General features: G+C 55.0%; 1 protein-coding gene across 2 annotated transcripts in view; it reads right to left on the minus strand.

The window, feature by feature from the left end:
• Crmp1 (collapsin response mediator protein 1) overlaps window positions 1–19,139 on the minus strand; it is a 66,957-nt gene that overhangs the window by 31,247 nt on the left and 16,571 nt on the right. For both annotated transcript variants that reach the window (XM_046423543.1, XM_058572420.1), the window contains exons 2-4: window positions 16,275–16,363; window positions 11,315–11,499; window positions 6,601–6,765 (exon numbers count right to left, since the gene is read on the minus strand). In XM_046423543.1, the coding sequence (XP_046279499.1) occupies window positions 6,601–6,765; window positions 11,315–11,499; window positions 16,275–16,363 (439 nt within the window). The remainder of the gene's footprint in view (window positions 1–6,600; window positions 6,766–11,314; window positions 11,500–16,274; window positions 16,364–19,139) is intronic.

A 19,139-nucleotide genomic window follows, 5' to 3' on the forward strand; every position in this document is an offset into this window, starting at 1 on the left:
GAAATGACAAGGTCAGGGATCTGGATCTTGTGCCATCACTGGATGACACTTCTGGGTTGCTGGAGGGCAAGAGCATTCTGCACCTGGGAGGTACACAGAGTAGCATGGCTGCGGCCCTGCCCTGTGGTAGATGAGATGCCATCATTCTCAGGTGCTTTCTGTCAGGAGGCGAATCCCTCCTCCCACCCCGCTAACCTGGGCGGCTCTTGTGACTTGCTCTAATCACTGCAGTGCTGCCTGAGCCCCAGCTGAAGCTGCAAGGGCCCTTCAGCCTCTCTGCCTGCTCTTTTGGAACACTGCCCGCTGGGAAGGAGTCCTAGAGGGCCACTGGAAGATGAGAGATGGTGCATGGAGCCACCCAGCAGTCCCAGGTGAGATGCAAATGCTCAAGTGAGCCTGGGAAAGATACAAAAAGCTGCTCAACGGAGCCCAAACTGCCAATCAACAGAATATTAGCGACTGCTGTCTTAATCCTGAGATTCGGGGTAGGTTATTACACAGCAAGGCTAGCTGATACACAGAGCAGCATGATAAACAATGAGAATCCCCAAAGAAAGATCCAGGAGGTTCATGCCAAAGAGCATGATACCACTGCCCTTGCACTGCTGCTCCCAATAAGCAAGTATCTGGCCCCTAGGAGGCTCCCAGGCACCACGAGTTCCTTTCCTCTTTACTACAACTTGCTTCTTCACCTCTTAATGACTTCTAAATTAAAGTCTCTCTTTTGAGAATGAGCTGCTGCTGACATCCATCAAAACTGAAGATTAATATTAACAGTGGTTGAGGTCCGCGGCTGAGAAATAACTTGCAGGACTTCTTCCTCAGTGGTTTATTACAGTAAATTCCACCCCAAGGGACAGCCACTCTCCCTGCCAAGTCCTGTCACCACCAACTCCAGAGTGACTCCCCTGGCATCTTGAGATTGCTAAAATAAGCCAGGGATCGCTGAGTCTAAGGACCAATGCAACCACGAAGTGTTGGCTCTCACACCCCTGCAGAGCTTGTCCAGGAGGGAGGACGGTGGAGCTGTCCATCAGGGGTCAACATGCAGTGTAACGAGCACCAGGGACTCAGGTCAGGGGCTGGTGGCAGCCTGGATGGCTGGGGAGCTGTGCCCTACACAAGGGCTCCTAGCAGAGGAAGCGTCCAGCAGAGCTGGAACCCAGCCTGAGCCCACGTGCCCAGTCTGTGCCCTGAAAGGTGCCTGCCTGCAATTCCCAGACAACAAGAGCTACAACAGCTCTGTCACAGACATCTGGGTTCCAGTCCTGGTGCTGTGTGACACTGAAGAAGCTGTGCCTCTCTGGGCTTCAGTTTCTCCATCTCTAAATAGAGACAGCTGTAACTGGTGTGTCTCCCGCACTGCTCACACTGCCCAGGACTGGGATCAACATGCGGTGTCCCCCAAAAGCTCATGTGTGAGACAATGCAAGAGGTTTACAGGAGAAAGGATTGTTTTGGAGAGCCTTAACCCAGGCAGGAAATTAACCCCTGATGGGATTAACTGCTGGTGGCTGAAGGCAGGTGGGGTGTGGCTGGGGAGGCGGCGTTGGGGCCGGGGCCTTTGGGGCTGTGTTCTGTATCTGGGGAGTGGATCCGCTCTGCTGTCTGACCATCATGTGAGCCGCCTCCCTCTGCCACACTCTCCCACCAGGATGTTCAGCCTCCCCTCAAGCCCCGAGGAATGGAGCTCAGTCTATGGACTGAGATTGCTGAAAATGTGAGCCCCCAAATAAACTTTTCCTCCTCTAAAATTGTTCTGGTCAGGTCTTTAGTCACGGCTGTGAAAGAGCTGCCTTAACAGAAATTGGTACCAAGAAGGTCACCACTGCCGTGCCTAACCTGACCGTGTGGTTCAGAAGGCTTTGGAGCTTCTTGAATTGGTGGGAGGATTTAGGTGTTTAGCAGTGCAAACTGGAAATGCTTTAGATTGTATTAGGGAGAGCTTAAAGGCCGACTCTGGGGGTAGCTTGGAAGACCAGAAAGCCACCAGGCCCAAGGACAGTGAAGACAGGGCTCAGGGCTTAGAGGAGGAGGAGGACTCCCGGTAACTGGACTGGAGGCCACCTGGGGCATGTTCTGGCTGAGAAGTCGTCTGAATTTTGCTTGTGTCCTGAGACTTTCTTTGGGTTAATTTTAAAGGTGATGGACTTCTTAGTCTGGCAGAAGACATTTCTAGGCAGCAGAGCGTCCAGGCAGTGGCTTGGGTATTGCTGGTGGCTTTTCTTCAGGAGCAGAAAGCAGAACAGAAAGATTTGAAAAATTAGGACTTGAAAGGTGGGAGTAAAACTGGGGCTAAGGAAGCTGCACTTGTTAAAGACTTTACCCAAACGAAAGAAGTGCCAGAGATTTTGCCCAGAGACAATAAAGCAGATGGCTCGAAGGCATCTCAGGAATGGGCAAGATCACATCCCTCTCAGACTCAAGGGAGTAAAAGTACAAATTCTCTTGAGAAGAAATGAGTGGGGAATCCATGCACAAGGAGGCCTGGGAAGTCGTGGGTGTGTGGGTGTGTGGGTGTGTGGGTGTGTGTGTGTGGTGCTGGGGACTGCACCCTGGGCCTTGTGCACGCGAGGCGAGCCCTCTACTCACAGAGCCCCTAGGAAGGTCTTCCCACATGCTCAGCTACCAGGCACTCAGGCGGCGGCAGCCGGGGTCCCTGGAGGCTTGGCTACTGCTGAGATGGCGGAGACCTGGGCATCGACCACAGGGTGCAGGTTCTGCAGGAGAGCAGGGTGCTGGAGTGAGGGGTCAGGGAGGCCTGGGATCTCAAAGGAAGGCCTGGGAGGCCAGGCAGAGTGCTGCAGGGTCAGAGCCCTGCAGCCACCCCCTGGGAGGGCAGTGTGTGGAGATGTGAGGAGGAAGCCAAAGCTGCAGGAGCCGAGCAGACAAGCCCACAGAAGGCCACCTGGGCTGCCAACAGAAGCTCATGACCACCTCATGATGGCACCATCCACAGGCATGGAGCCACACGGCCCCTGGGCAGAACCTCACCATGCCCTGTGCTCCAGATGCTGGACACAGAACTGCAGGACCTGTTGCCCAGCTGGATTCTAGTCTTGCTTGGGTCCCGTCCCTTCTTTCTGTGCCCCTGTGTTTCTGAATGGAAATGTTTAGCCGGTACCTTTATATACTGGATCCTTGTAAATCACTTTTGACTTGACAAGAGCTCGTGATGTGAGCGTGCCCTGAGTCTCAGAGGAGACTCTGGACTTGGACTTTGGGCACTCCTCTTGGAAATGGACCAAAGGTACTCTGCATTGTGAGGGTCATGAGCTTCTGGGGGCAGGGGAGGAATGTTATGGTTTGGATGTGACGTGTCCCCCAAAACTTATGTGTGAGACAACACAAGAAGGTTTAGAGAAAAAATGATCGGGTTGTGAGACCCTTCACCCAATCAGTGGGTTATTTCCTGATGGTATTAACTGAGTGGAAACTGCGGGCGGTGGGGTGTGGCTGGACGGGGAGGAACTGGGGTGCCCTTGGGGTATGTATTTTGTATCTGGAGAGTCTATAGTTTCCTGATCCACACGCAGGCTGCTTCCCTCCACCACACAATTCCACCACGGTGTTCTGCCTCACCTCAGCCTGAGGAATGGAGCCCAGTCTGTGGACTGAATTGTGAGCCCCCAAATAAACTTTTCTTCCTCTACAACTGTTCTGGCCAGGTCTTTTAGCCACAGCAGTGAAAAAGCCGACTAAAACACCAGGTGTCCAGAATGGTGGACAAAGACGCACAGACACACAACAGAATGCTGTTCAGCCTTGACGGAAAGGGAAACCCTGCCCTTTGGGACAGCACGGATGGAACTAGATGTCACTATGTTAAATGAAGTAAACCAGGCACAGAGAGACAAGCCCACAGACCACACCCTCAGGTGACCTTGCAGCAGTTACAGAGAACAGTTTTGCCAGGAACTGGGGTAAAATGGTGAGATTTTGGTCAAAGGACACAGAACCTCAGACAGGAGGCATCAATTCTGGAGGTCTGTCACCCAGCGTGGGACCATAGTGGATAATGTATTATGTACTACAGAGTTGCCAAGGGGATAGATCTTGAATGCTGAGCAGGTGAGGTGGTGGACATGGGAACTGGGCTTCGTGCCAGAACAAGAGAAGGCAAAAATCCTCCCAATCCTGATTTTCGGGGGGCCCATGGTTGGTGATGCTGTATGAAGGAATGCAACAGCCCTGCCCACACCTTGGCATTAGACCTGGAAGACCTCCAAAACTGTAAGATCACACCTGTATGTTGTTTAAAGTGTGTGGCTTTGTTGTAGTAGCAAAACAAAACTAATACATACTCCTGTGCTGCAGACTCACCTCAGCCTCAGTGTTTCCTGTCCCCAGAGCCCTGAAGACACAAGTTTTCTAAATTCACCAAGAGGCAACAGACCAATATGCTCCTCCTTAACATGGAACACCCTGGAGGTCTAGAGAAACACACACTGCCCGGAATGATAGTGAAAGTCATGACCCATGACACAAAGCCCTTACCTGGGCCAGCCCGATCTAGGCACCTGTCACATGTCCTCTCATTTCACCTTCAAAACAACCTTTTAATTGCCTCCATGTACTCACAGGGGAAGTGGGACACTTGAATGAGTGGCCCAGGCGAGACAGGTCCTGAGTGGTGGGGGATGGCTCTCCATATTTTATTGAGTAAGGAAAAAAAAAACATAGTGCAGAATATAATGCATATTAGAGTTCCGTTTATATAAAAACTACATATACAGTGTCTATACATATGCAAGTAGTATATGTATAATTCAAAACTCTTTGTATCTCTATATATAAATATGGAAACTCTAGAAAGTCAAATTCCAAATTATCACTTTTAATTTTAGACACTTCCACGTTGTTTCGATGAGCAAGTACGAATGCTGAGACCGAGATCTACAGAAAGCACTGCAACACTCTGAGACACTCACACACCTGGAGGGCACCTGGGGACCCATCAGGGCTCCTCCTTGAGGGCACCACCCAGGGGAAGAAAACGCCTCTCTGCAACTCCAGAGGGCAACGCCACAAATACCAGGAGCCCAACAGATGTCCCTGCCCGAGTGGAGCGTGGCACCATCCCCCACAGTGACATGCCCCAGGGATCCCGCCCAGCCCTCTCCACACTCCTCCTGTCCCTCCACAGCACATCCACGGCCAGGCAGCAGAAACTGGTGTGGTGAAGTCCATGGGGGTGACGTGGGAAACTGCTCAGGACCTCAGGTTAGGTGAGGAAAGCAAGACAGGACACGTGAACGTGCTTGGATTTCGATTCTGCGTGGTCACCATGGGGGTCACAGCAACCACAGGGAGGGACAACGCCCTCTGGACAGAAGGTCACATGGCATCACAGAAGGACACGAGGGGTCTCACACACAGAAAGTGCAAATAGTGACGAAAGAGTGTGCGGAAGACCTCAGCAGCCGTGCCCTGCAGCCACCAGCAGCAGGGACTCCGCAGACACGCAGGCAGACACCCAGGCAGACACGCGGGGCCAGGGGAGTGTGGGTGGGCACACTGTGCAGGTGGTCCACCTGGCCAGAAGGGTCACGATCTCAAAGGTGACAAAACTTTTGACTTTGTGATTTCCACTTCTAAGAATCCAAGAAAATAATTACAAATTCAAATACATGCTAAGAAATGAAGACGTCCACCGTAACACAATCCATAATAAACCCAAGGGAAACTAAAGGGCCAATCTAAAGAAAGTAGCTAAGCAAAGTAGTCACTGTGTTCCACATGAGGGTCATTAGAAAGTCGCTGATGCAGAGCAACTCTGCTCCTAAGACCCCACGTGAGAAGAAGAGAGAGACCCTAAGACCAAGGCTGGAGCAGGCAAGGAACGCTGGGAAGCTGCGGGGCCAGGAAGGAGGAGCCCCACCTGGGACACCCGGAGGAGGCAGAGAGTGCACACGCCGCTTTCCTCCTCCTGACTTCCCCATGGCCGATGTGCTGAGTGACCGTGCCTTCACGAGAACACACGGCACACCCCTCCACACTCCTCGAAGCCCCTCCACCCGGGCTGCCCCCTCCAGGCTGGGCTCTCCTCCGCCTGCTCCTCACTTCCTGTCTGTGCAACTGCCTCCCCTCCATACCGTGTCAGAGTGCAACCCCACGGAGGGAGTCACGGGGGACACACACGCCTCGCAGAGCTCAGGGGCTCTCAGAAGAGCCAGACAGAAAACCAACATCCCCCATTCCAACAGCAAAAAACATGCCCCCAGGAGACCCAGGGACCCGCTTTGGAGGAAGGCAGCAGTTCTGATGGAGGTGTGTGGAGGTGACTGCGGAGCTCGGGCAGGAAGGAGGGGAGCATGTTACAGGCAGAGAGAAGGACACTCCTCGCAGGGGAACAGCTCGAGCAAAGGCCCAGCAGTGCCTGGTCGTAGTGCAGGGGTGGCACCCAGGATGGGTCATGGCTCTTGCCTGCCAAGCCACAGAAACTGGGCCTGGGGACAGCCTGCCCACTGTCCCGGCGGCAGCGTGCAGTTCATGACGGGAGTCACAGCAGATGTGGAGAAAGGGTTTTTGCTCCACGTTTCCCCTGGATCCACCAAGAAACCAGGGATTCCAGAGCCCCGTTCTGGGGCTTTAACTGACCTTTGTCCTGAACCAGCACCTCCAGCTCCTCCCGAATACCATCGTACCAGCTTGTGATGTCCACATGGAGGGAGTAGTCACAGCAGGACTTGGTGTCGGCCGCTTCATGCCACTTCTCAAAGGAAGTCAGCAGGCTAGACCCGGGTTCAGGAACAACATGGTCAACTGGGACAGAGAAAAGTATGTCATGACGCTTAGGACCCACATTCTCCCATCTGCATCACCTCCATCACCACCCCACACCCCATCAGCATCACCCCACCACTGTTACCAAGACTACCACCACCTCCATCACCCCATCAACCCATCAGCATCACCTCACCACTGTTACCATGACCACCATCACCTCCATCACCCCCACCACCCCGTCAGCATCACCTCACCATGTTACCATGACTACCACCACCTCCATCACCCCATCAACCCATCAGCATCACCTCACCACTGTTACCATGACCACCACCACCTCCATCACCCCATCAACCCATCAGCATCACCTCACCACTGTTACCATGACCACCATCACCTCCATCACCCCATCAACCCATCTGCATCACCTCACCACTGTTACCATGACCACCATCACCTCCATCACCCCATCAACCCATCTGCATCACCTCACCATGTTACCATGACCACCATCACCTCCATCACCCCGACCACCCCGTCAGCATCACCTCACCATGTTACCATGACCGCCATCACCTCCATCACCCCCACTACCCCATCAGCATCACCCCACCACTGTTACCATGACCGCCATCACCTCCATCACCCCCACCACCCCATCAGCATCACCTCACCACTGTTACCATGACCACCATCACCTCCATCACCCCCCACCACCCCATCAGCATCACCCCACCACTGTTACCATAACTACCATCACCTCCATCACCCCCACCCCTCATCAGCATCACCTCACCATGTTACCATGACCACCATCACCTCCATCACCCCCACCACCCCATCAACATCACCCCACCACTGTTAACATAACCACCATCACCCCCATCACCCCACCACCCCCGCAGCATCACCCCACCACTGTTACCATGACCACCATCACCTCCATCACCCCCCATCATCCCCATCAATGCCACCCCATCTCCATGATTATCATCCCATCCTCATTATGGTCAGTGCTGTCACTGTCACCATCATTGCACAACCTTCACCAACGGCATCTTCACCCCCACCTTTAGGCTGCACCACCATCGTGACCACCACCGCCATCACCACCATCCATCCAATGCTCACTACATGCACGGCAGCAGCACAAAGGATTTATGAACACCTTGCTTAAGCCTCACAGTCATCCTAAGGAGTGAAGGGTAACAACCCCATTTGGGCCAGGTGCAGTGGCTCATGAAACTCAGGAGGCTGAGGCAGGAGAATTGCAAGTTCAAGACCAGCCTCGGCTACTTAGCAAGATCCTAGGCAACTTAGCAAGACCCTGTCTCAAAATAAGAAAATATAAAATAGGATGTGGCTCAGTGGTAAAGCACCCTGGGTTCAATCCCCAGAAGGAAGGAAGGGAGGAAGGAAAAACTGAGGCTCAAAGGGGGCCAAGGGCTTATCCAAGGTCCCATAACTGGCCAGAGGTAGGAGGAGCCTCTCGGAGACCTGACAGACTTCTGATCTCTCCACTCAGCAGCCTTGGCCCAGAACGTCAAGGTCAAAGGTCTCTAAGGGCAAAGGAAAGGCAACCTTGTCCCTCTTTTTCAAATAACATCTAAAACGTAAAGTAGCTCAAAAAGGCATGTCTTCAACCTCGGCTGACCTCCCCTGCCGCTCTGGCTACCGCCTGCTTCTCTCTACACACAGCCGGCCCCTCGCCCGGCCGGACGTCATGAAGATGGCCACAGACAGCAGCCTCTGCTCCCTCCTGCCTCCCTCCCGTCGGAGGCATCAGCTGCTGGTTGGGCCTTGGCGACCCAGGCCTGAGGGAACCCGAGCCTCTCTGTCCTCGGGTCACGGAGCACCGCCCCTTCTCCTCACCTCACTCTCCTCTGTCCCCATGCTGGCACAACCTCTGCTCTTCCTGGCCTCTCCTCTGCGTCTCTGGGTTTCTTCCCCGTCTCCTCAGACCCGCCCTCTGCTCGCGCCTTAGTGATCACACCCCAGGCTGGTCCCAGAACCTCTCCACACACCCCTCACGCAAACTCCACTTCCTCGGAGCTGTGGAACTCTGTGCCCGCTGTGCCCTGGCCACCCACAGGGTGACTCAAAACCAAAGTGCCCCAGACCTCCTGCAGTGCCGCCCACCCGACCCCGGCTGTGGGCGACACAGGGATGTAGCATCTCACGGTCCTTCGACCACAGGGTGAGGGCTCGTCCCGCCACCTCCCTCCCTCCCATCCCCATGTCCACCCCATGATGATACTGCTGACGCTGCCCATGTGCCCCTGGACCAGCCCACTGCCGTCCACCACCTCGGCCAAGCCACCCTTGTGTATCGGCAAACTGCTGTGGGCACTTCCTGGCCAATCTGATCACACCACTACCTGCGGGATCCTTCCAAAGCTGCAGAGGAAACCGCACAAAATTCTCCCATGAGGCTCAGCACTGTCCCCATCCCTCCTCAGGGTCTTCCTTGCAGTTCTGTCCCTCCATCTCTGCGGGGTGCAGAGGGCCTTCCCTCATCTCCACTGTGAGAGCTGTGCCCCCCAGGACTCTGTGCGCCCTTCCTCCTCCCAGCGATCTGCTCCCCTCCCACCCCCCCATCGACTCCGCCATCTTCAGACCCCGGCCGGGATGTGGCTTCTTCAGGGCAGCCGTCTCGGAGCCCCAGCCCTGTTCAGGTTTTGTCCCTTTTTTTCGCAGCGTAGTCACCATTAACAGTCCCATGTGGCTGAGCAGGGGTTCCTGACAGGGCCAGCCCCTGGAGGACAAGCCTCAGTCCTGCAGCTGTCCATCCGCCCCACAGCCTGGCCTTCTGCACCTCCCATGAGCATCTGCTGAAGAAACAGGGTGGGGCTGGGGGCCCGCCCATCCCCTATGGCCCTCTGTGTCCTCACGGCCCTTGGGCACACTCGAGGCCCTTGAAGCACAAAGCAAACTGCCTTCGAGGGTGTCGGGGGAGGACCCCAGATTCAGGGCTCCCCCAGGATGTCATAGTGGGTGATGGGGGAAGAGCAAGGGGGACCCCAGGGATCCTGGCCCCTAGCCCAGGGCTCTGCACTATACTACAGGATCTCACCTATGTCTCCCCAATACCCTTAGGGGTTCAATCATGAGGCCCATGCTGCAGACCAGGCTGAGGACAGGCCTCGCTCCTATAGCAGGGGGGGCAACAAGTCCAAGTCTGTCCAGGGCCAAGGCCTGGCTCCTCCCACTGTCCCCCAGCAGGTGCAAGTGCCACCTGTTGGAAAGGGATCAGGACTTTGCTTGTCTGTGCCCTGAGCCAGCCCTCCTCTGTGGCTAGTGCAGCCATGGAGGGTGCTGCCAAGGGTCACCTGGGAGAGAGGAGACGGCAGGGTCCAGCCAGTTCAGGACAGCTGGGGCAATCGCACAGCGTGACAGTTAAAGAACACATATAATCCACTGCCGCCTGCTTAGTCATTTCCCAAGGTGGGACCCCAGCAGAGGCAGCTTCTCAAGCAAAACAGAACAAAACCAGGCTGCCAGGGAGACAGAGGAGGAGGCCGGCTCCCCACACAGGCCACGGAGGCCGGGTGGTACCATCTGTCCGTGAGTCTCCACGCCCACCGTGGTTCACTGAGGGCAGAGGGTACTCCCAGTGACTGGGCTTGGCCACGTGGCTCACACCAGTCACAGAACATGGGCGGACACTGGGGTGTGAGCAGAGACGAGGTGGCAGGAGGGAGGCAAGTCTCTGCCAGACCCTCGTGCACATCACCGACGGCCACGGGAAGGGTGCTGCTCAAGACTCAGGGCTGCTGTGGTTTGGAGATGGCCTGCCTATGTCCCCAAGGGTCTGTGTGTTGGAAGCTCGAATCTCAGGGTGACCATGTTGGGAAGTGGCAGGACCTCTAAGAGGTGGGGACTGCTGGAAGGTGATTAGGCCACTGGAGGCACATGATCAGAAGGAATCGATGCTAGTCATTGCGACTCAACCAGGGGGACCCTCACCAGAGACTGAATCAAGTGTCTCATCCAATCTCAGATTTTCAGCCTCCCACACTGTGAGCTACATAAGCCTCTTTTCTTTATAAAGTACCTACCCGGGGTATCTTGCTATGGCAATGGAAAACATTTAATAGGCAGACTGTTACGCAGCACTATCACAGCATTATTTACAGCAATACTGACTGACACGCCCTCTTCCTAGCTATGTAAACTGGGGCGAATTACCTCAACTCTCCGAGCCTCCATCCTCCATCATTATAACACCCATGTCACGGTTTCCAAAACTCTGGCCATCCTCACACTTCGGGATATCATTCTTTATGTGATACCTTTAAATCTGTTTATCTTCTAAGCATCTAAACACCAATTTCAATCTCAGTCTAGGCAATGATAATAACCAGGATGCACCAGTAATTTTATTTCAATACATTCCAAAATGGGTTCTGAAAGTTTTACTGTCTGTATTGCTTTGTAGACACTGAGCTGCGTTGGGGGACCACAGTGAGAAGGAGATGAAATGGCCCTGAGCTCAGTGACTGGTCTGCACTGGGCCCCAGGGTGCTGCTGCCCATGGTGATGGAGAACCCCCAGCCGCCCTTGGGGGACAGGGCCTGCAACTCACTGATCATAGTGGTCCCGCCCACCAGCGCTGCTCTGGTGCCCTGGAAGAAGTCATCGGCCGCCGTCATCCCCTGGCAGGGCTTCTGCAGATAGGTGTTGACATCGATCCCTCCAGGAATGACCATCCGCCCATTGGCCTCGATGGTCTTCACTCCACCAGGAACAATCAGGTTCTCTCCTATTTGCCTGGAGACAAACAACAGAGGGGACCTTGGTTCTTAAAAGCAAACTGGGCAGTCAGCTTAGTAGCTTCAGGCCCACTAAGTACACACACCTGAGCCAGGTCACCCAGGGCCGCAGGTGGGTGGAGGGCACTCAGGCAGGGCCTGCCCTCCAGGGGCACCCACTCGAATGTAAGCACCTTGTTGGAACGCGGCAGGGCAGAGGGCCGGGGGCACAGGGAGCTGTTTCACCTGGCTGGTTCTCCAGGAAGGCTTCTCAGGGGGACGGAGGACTGGGTCCAACCAGGCAGAGCCAGCCTCTCCATCACGGGATGCTGGGCTGTCTGAACAGCCAGTCTCTCAGGGGAGTGGTCGGCTTTGGGCAATGGGGAGAGTGGAGCAGAGTGGAGCATCACCTAGCAAGACTGTGAAAAGTCCCCTTGGCTTTATGAGCTTTCAGGGACACTGATGGGGGCCGAGTTGCATCCCCCGAATCCACAGGAAGCCCCAGCCCCAGCAACTCAGAGAGTGGCTGACTGTACTTGGAGACAGGACCCTTGCAGAGGTGACTAAGTAAAATGAGGTCATTGGGGTGAGCCCTAATCCGATCCATCTGGTGTCCCTAGGAGATCAGGACACAGACACACACAGAGGACTGCCTAAGGACCCAGGGAGACATGCCATTTGCAGGCCAAGGAGAGCCCTCAGGAGGAGCCAGCCCTGCCAACACCTGGACTCGCAGCCTCTCAATTATTTGTGAGAAATAGATTCCTGTTGTTAAAGCCGCCCGTCCGGGGCCTTTCACGGTAGCCTGAGCAGCCAAGCACATGGCCCCTGGCTTCTCATTTCAGCAGAACTGGAGGAGCAAGGGCCTCAGGAAAGCTACTCAAGCCCTCTGGGCATGTAAGACAAAACTGAGGTCACCTTAAACACCACAGTGAGGGACTATGGCGGGTGAGGCCAGTGTTTCCAGGCAGGCTGAGGTCACTTCTCTTCCCTGCTGTGAAACTTCCTGCAGGAGGAAGGTCCCAGACAATCCACGGCCTGGCCCCCCGTGAGCCCCGCAAAAGCCCCGCGGAGACTTACATGACACCCAGTGATGCCTGTTCTATTTGTTGGAACCAGAGAAAGGAGATGCCAGGGCACCAGCAGATTCTGAGCCAGAACCAGGCCAGGGACCCCAGGGCTTCCAAGGCTACCAACTGGCTGAGATCTGAGATCTGAATTTTTGTTTGCAAAAATAAAATCCAGGTATTCTGAACTCTTGGGATCAGGCCATCACATAAAAACACCAGTCATCAGGCTTAAGAAAATACTGCTGCAGTGACCAAAGGATCAAGCCCAGAACAGAATTCACCTCCTGGGCAAAAGCAGCAGCCCTGGCCCTACAGGAGCCTGGGCAAGGCTGGTCCGGGCTGGCGGGGCAGAGAGAGGGCTCCAGCCACGGCTCCTTGCAGAGCTGGGCACATCCTGGTCTCCCTGAGCTGGAAAGAACCCAGCAAAGCATAAAGCCAGGCTTAAGGGGAGCACCCAGGAAACTGTCCCACCAGCTCCACCGCAGGTGCCACCGCCCCCAACTACCAACCCTCCCCTGCACAGCTGGCTTGAGTGCATGGAAACTCTGGGTCCTTCTGCCACCCTCTCCAAACACGTGGGCTGGTGCCAGGAGCCGAAGGAAAGGGCCTCTGGAGGACACTGACCCTAACAGAGAGCAGCTGCCCTTCCTGGAGGCCTGCTGGGGAGTGGAGACTCCTCTAAGCACTCACCCATGATGTCACCTGGGCTCCCAGCTAACTTCTAAAGAAGACAGGTAATGTACCCAATGCTAACTGCAAAGGTGCGGGGCCACTCAGTAAGTCAGCAGGGGCAGCAGACCTGAGGCTCAGTCCTACACGCCACTGCCCCAGAGACAGCCCGGTGTGAATGGCGCCTGTGACTCGGTCACCACGCCAGGGTCCCGGTGAGGGGCCCTGTCGTACCTCCACCAACCTCTCCAGTCTCCCACCAACATCCCCACAAGGGAGGAGGTCCACTGGGCCAAAGGGGGCGCAGAGCTGAGACAGGCACCTAGATTGGTCCAAGGTCACACAGCAAGTCCAGGTGGGCCTGGGAGGCCCCAAGTCTAAGAACAGGACCTGCCCCGGCTGACTGCCTCCCCGACACAGGAGCAGCACATTCCCCTCAGACGGGGACTGAACTGATGGGGACCCCGTGAGTCAGGAGGAAGACGCAGTCAATGGCACACACCAGCAACAAGTCCGGAAAAGGAGGACAGAGGAAGCTCAGCTCGCCTCAGATGTGCCACCGCTGTGGCAGGAGGAAACCCTGCGTGACCAGCATCTGAATCACCATGCTCGGTGAACCAGGCAGAATCCTCCATGAATCACAGCTCACTGCACCCTAATAGCTGAATGGCTCTTAGAAAACTCCGCCAAGGGTCTCAAACAGAAGGACTCTTGGTGTTTACTAAAGTAAACAAAAACTGAGCCTCTGTATGCCTGGGTCAGCACAGGCCACTCCAGCCCTACTCTTCTCAGCCAGTAGGCTGCATGCTAGAAAGGACCCCCTGAGTCCTGCAAGGCACTCAGTCATGGTCACCCTCTCTGCTTCACAGAGCAGGAAGAGGAATACCAAAGCTCAGAGAGGCCTTTAGCACTGGGGTGCAAGCAAAATAGGGTTCTGAGTCAGAGGACTGGACAGATACTGAATTTACAGAACTGTCTGTTTCCCAAACAGCCTGGCCAGCCAAAGTCCTAAGGCTCCAGGTGCTCCTGCATACAGCAAGCACTCAAGAAACGCAGCTCAGCCCATGACCACTGGGCTCCACAGGTCCCCAAAAGGACGGAAGCACAAGTGACCAGCTCTAAGCTCAAGCAGCAGGTGGCCAGAATGGCTACCCCATCAGCAGCTCCCTGGTGACTTTGCCCTCAGGCCTTGAAGCCCTGGAGGCCAAGGGGCCCCAGCCCGGGCGGCTTCCTCTGATCTAAGCAGCAGTGCAGAAGAAGACCTCCTGCTCTGGACTTACCCAACCACACTGCATGGGTGCTCTGGGGCTCCAAACAACCCTCACCTTGACCTGGGGGTCCAGATTCACTTCGCTTTTCCTCGTCAGCACTCTGGGGCACCTACTATGGACCAGGCCATGCTCCAGAGTGGGGAGGCCTTGCTGCCCTGGCCAAGGGACAGACACCACGTGAGGGAGGCTGTGACAGATGGCAGCTCATGGCCACAGGGAAGGTGGAATGCAGCCAGGCCATCCCCGGGCAGGGAAGTGCCCTGAGGAGACATCACGTGGAGCTGGCAATGCAGGGACAGGCGTTCCACGGAGGGGCTGGGGTGCACAGCTTCCAAGTGGGAGTGAGCTAGCCGTGCACACAAGAGTGAGCTGGGGGCGGGGAGATGGCAGGGAGGAGGCCGCTGTCCAGAACTAGAGCAGGGGATGGGGAGGCAGAGACTCTGAACTTTCAGGGGGCACGATGCACCCACTAACCCCGGCTTCCTTTACCCCCACCCCCATCACAGCATGTGCCCCCCTCCCCGGCAGGCTGGCTTGTTACCAAGTCTGCATCCTGTCTGACCTCCCCGTGCCCCCAGCCCCCTGCACTCTCCTTCCTGCACCAACAGCCCAAGCCGGTCGCAGACAGTCTCCTCCTCTGCTCTTCTAGATGCCCAGGGAAGAGGCCGTGAGTCCAGGCCACGTCCCCATCACCAGCCAGTAAAATGCTGGAGGCCACGGAGAAACCACTGCCTGGCGTTATGGGCGGAACTGTCCCCAAACCACGCCAAAGCCCCAACACCCCCCACCCACCCCCTGTGACTTTTGGAGATGAGGCTTCAAGGAGATAATTAAGCCTAAATGGGTCATCAAGGTGCATCCCTAACCCAACAGAACCAGTATCCTGATAAGGAGGGAGACGCCTGGGCAGCACAAAGAAAGGCCATCTGAGGACAGTGAGAAGGAGGCCCCAGGCCAGCAGGGAGTGAGGCCCAGGAGGGACCATCCCTGCGGGCACTGACCAGGGCTTCCAGGCTCCACACTGTGAGTTCCTGTTGTTGAAGTCACCCGGCCTGCATCACTGAGTTACAGTGTCCCAGGGGGCTCCTACCCTGGGGTCAGCAATGGCAGGCTGAAAGGGAGCCCACAGGGAGACAGTAGGGAAACGGCAGAGCCAGGACTCTTCTGAGAGCCAGCCAAGGTCCCTATGGAGGCCCACTTCTCCCCTGATCCCCTCAACGAACCCCAGGAATGGCAGGCAGGTGGAAGGCAGGGCTGTGCTCAGCCAGGGGCTCTTGGGGGGGACACAGGCCCTGTCCCCAGCCCACCCTGCAACTGGGCTCAGTGCTTAGCCCCACTGGCCCCTCATGCCCCTAATATAAAACACTACACCTGGGCTGGGGTTGGGGCTCAGCGGTAGAGCGCTCGCCTAGCATGTGTGAGGCCCTGGGTTCGATCCTCAGCACCACATATAAATAAATAAATAAAGGCATTGTGTCCAACTATAACAACAAAAAAAATCTTTAAAAATATCCCCAAAACACTACATCTGCATTTCACAGCCTGAGTGTGAGCATTAAAGGCAATAGGCACCCTGAGGAGTATCAGCAAGCCTGGGACAACGGAGGGTCACCCAGCACACCCGGCCCCTGCTCTAGCTCACCCCGGCCCCTGCTCCACCCAGTCTGACGTCCCCAGTCTGGAGCTCTGAAATACAGGAGCACAGCACGGCCACTCTGGCAGAACACCAGCAAGGCCAGGCCACCTGGAGGAACAGATTCTTAGGTGTGTCCTGCTCAACCCACTTTATGAGCCCGTCTTCCAAGTAGACATCGGCATAAAAGGACTGGTCCTCGTTGACGATCCGTCCACCTTTGATGAGGAGTCGGTCACTCTGAAAAGCAAAGCAGAGTTTTAAGTGTCACTGGGGGAAAGTCAGGGGAATGGTTTTCTTTCAACTTTTAACAATAAAACTCTCAAATATCTTCAAAGGTAAAGAAAGGGCACTGAAACCCCCCCAAACCCCCCCACTTCAACCCTCCTCCACCAATGCTCCATCTTCTCACCCCACCTCCTTCCCTCCTCAATGCTTTGCATTTTCCCCAGAAGTATTTCAAAACAAAACCCAAACATGGGATTTCTCCTTTAGATACTTCAGTACCTTCTCCAACCAGGAAGGGCCTCCTAAGGAGCCCTCACCACAGCCCACTACTCCAGCTAACCCCATCCACCTCCTCCTTCATCTCCGCCCAGGACACACCACATGCGGTTTTACTGGATTGTCTCAGAAATGTCTGTGTCACTGGGATGCACACCAAGTCCCCACGGTGCACTTGCCCTGTGGGTCTCTGCTGTCTCCTCCCTTCTAAATGTCATTCACTAGTTGAAGACACAGCGTCATTTATAGATCAGGAACTTCTTAAGGCATTTCTGAATATGACGGTGATCAACTCAGAGACACTGTGCAGATAATGAAAAGACTGTGCAACGAACCCTGCCCCTCCTGCACATGCACCAGGTCACTCGGACGCTTGTCTTCTTTGTCCTCCTGTCTGTTCCAAAGCCGTGACTCTAGGACACACATACACACACTCATCCAGGCAGTGATCACTCCTGGCCCAGGCCCTGGGAGCCACGGGAAACCAGGCAGAGTTGGGATCTGCTCCCTGAGCCCGGCCGATGAGAGTCATGGGATAGAAGGTGGCCCAGGAGGGGAAGGGCAGGAACAGAGTGAGGGGCCGTCATGCTTACCTGGGGGTGCAGGTAGGGCAAGCTAAAACCTACTAAATAAGACCGGCTGAACCAAACAAAGGGCTGAAAAGGGGGGCGGCCAGGAATGTCGAGTGACCTGCCAGGCCAGAGGCAGAGAGTCCAAGAACAGAAAAGAACAGAGCTCCATCCTTTTGGATTTTTACCATAAGCACATCCCAAGTTAGGGCATGGTCTTCATTACCACAATTTTTAGAAGTCTGCCAAACACCACATCGCATGGCTACGTGATAAGTTAGTTATGGCCCCACTGTTTGGCCCTTCAGTTATTTTCTGTTTTCCACAGCGAGGCAGTCAGCTGCACCAAACCTCCTTGTGCACAACTTTTCCGTGGTTAGGATGCTGTATCAGGCCAAATTCTCAGAAGCTTAACAACTGAGTCCAACAGCACAAACCTTATTTACGGCCCCTGATAAATGTGACTGAACTGCTTCCCCAAGAGTACTGCCCAATTTGCCAGGTATGGGAACACCAAGTGCCTTTGCCTATCATTAATATTTGTTAATTTCCATTTTTTTTGGAGCTTAAATTTTTCCAGTGTGGTTATTTTCTATTTTCATTATCTTCAAGTTGCTCTCAAGGCCCCCATCCCTTGTGTGGGGAGAGAGCCAGTAAATGTTAAGAATTCAGTGCAACCACTTCTGCCGGGAATGAGAGGTTCCCCCCACCACCCGAAGCAGAGCTTGCCACAAAAACATGATAAAGGGACAACCGGGCTCAAGTCCACCAGGACCCCTCAGGAAGCTGAGAAAATGCACTACAGAGGGTCCCAGAGGCCACGGTCCAGTGGTCCCAATGGTCCCCTGGCATCTACCGTGAGAGGCAGGCAGAGATGCTCTGCCCAGAAGAGGTCAAGCCAGACTAAGCAACGGGGAAACTTTCTGAGAAGAAACAGTCTGCAGCCAGAACTCCCAGGTGGGTTCTGGTCTCAGTGTTATATTTTCCTCAGTGTGAAAGCCAAGGTCAGCAAGACCCCAGTTAGTCTGCCCTCCCACTATCTATTCCGGCATGGCTCTGCTCAGGGTCACTCATCTGAGAGCCCTCCCCTCGCCTGCCCACCAGCTGCCCTGCCCCTCACCCCTCGTGTTTGCACAGCACTCATCACAGTAATCTGACATACTACATATGTACCTGTCTGGCTACCATGTGGCTCTTTCCACTGGATTCCAAGCTGTGATGTGCCACCGGGGGATGTGCAAGGCACAACCACACAAGGGACCAAGCATGGGTTGGCACCACCTAGAGTTCTCTTCTCCCTACAGATGCTCTCACTAGACTTAGCTCCATGAGGGAAGGGACTCTTGCTTCTTCACCGCTACACCTTCAAGACCTTGGACCCGCTTGGCCAGATGGGTGGGTGGATGGGTGGATGGATGGACAGATGATGACGGATGGACAGATGGTGGACAAATGGACAGATGGATGGATGGAAACATTGAAGGATGGATAGATGGATAGATTATAGGCAGGATGGATGAATGGGTAGATGGCAGGCAGGATGGCAGGATGGATGGATGGATACCTAAACTGGTTCTTGGAAAACGAATGGGTGGAGATGAAGAGAAAAGGCCTCAGAGCCACAAGTCAAGGAAGAGAGTGTGAAATGGCGTGTCCTGCTTCCTGGAGAAAGGGGATTCCAGAGCATTCACTCCAAGCCCAACAACCTGTCCTGAATCCCTAACATGGAGCCAGCCATGATTTGTGCATCTGCAAGGAAGAGACCCACCAAGCACCCTGGAGGCTACTCCAGGACCAAGGGAAAGCAAAGGCCTGGCTCTGCATGCCCGGAAAGCACAGGCAAGCTGGCGGCCAAGCTTCCTGGCACAGAAAGCAGGAAAACACAAGTCCTTAGCTGTCGGAGCAAGGTTTCAAACCCGGCTTCTGCAGGCAGCACCTCCCTT

Source organism: Marmota monax, unplaced genomic scaffold (genome assembly GCF_021218885.2).
Source record: "Marmota monax isolate L192 unplaced genomic scaffold, Marmota_monax_Labrador192_F-V1.1 WCK01_AAM20220418_F8-fsc00009, whole genome shotgun sequence".
Taxonomy (NCBI): domain Eukaryota; kingdom Metazoa; phylum Chordata; class Mammalia; order Rodentia; family Sciuridae; genus Marmota; species Marmota monax.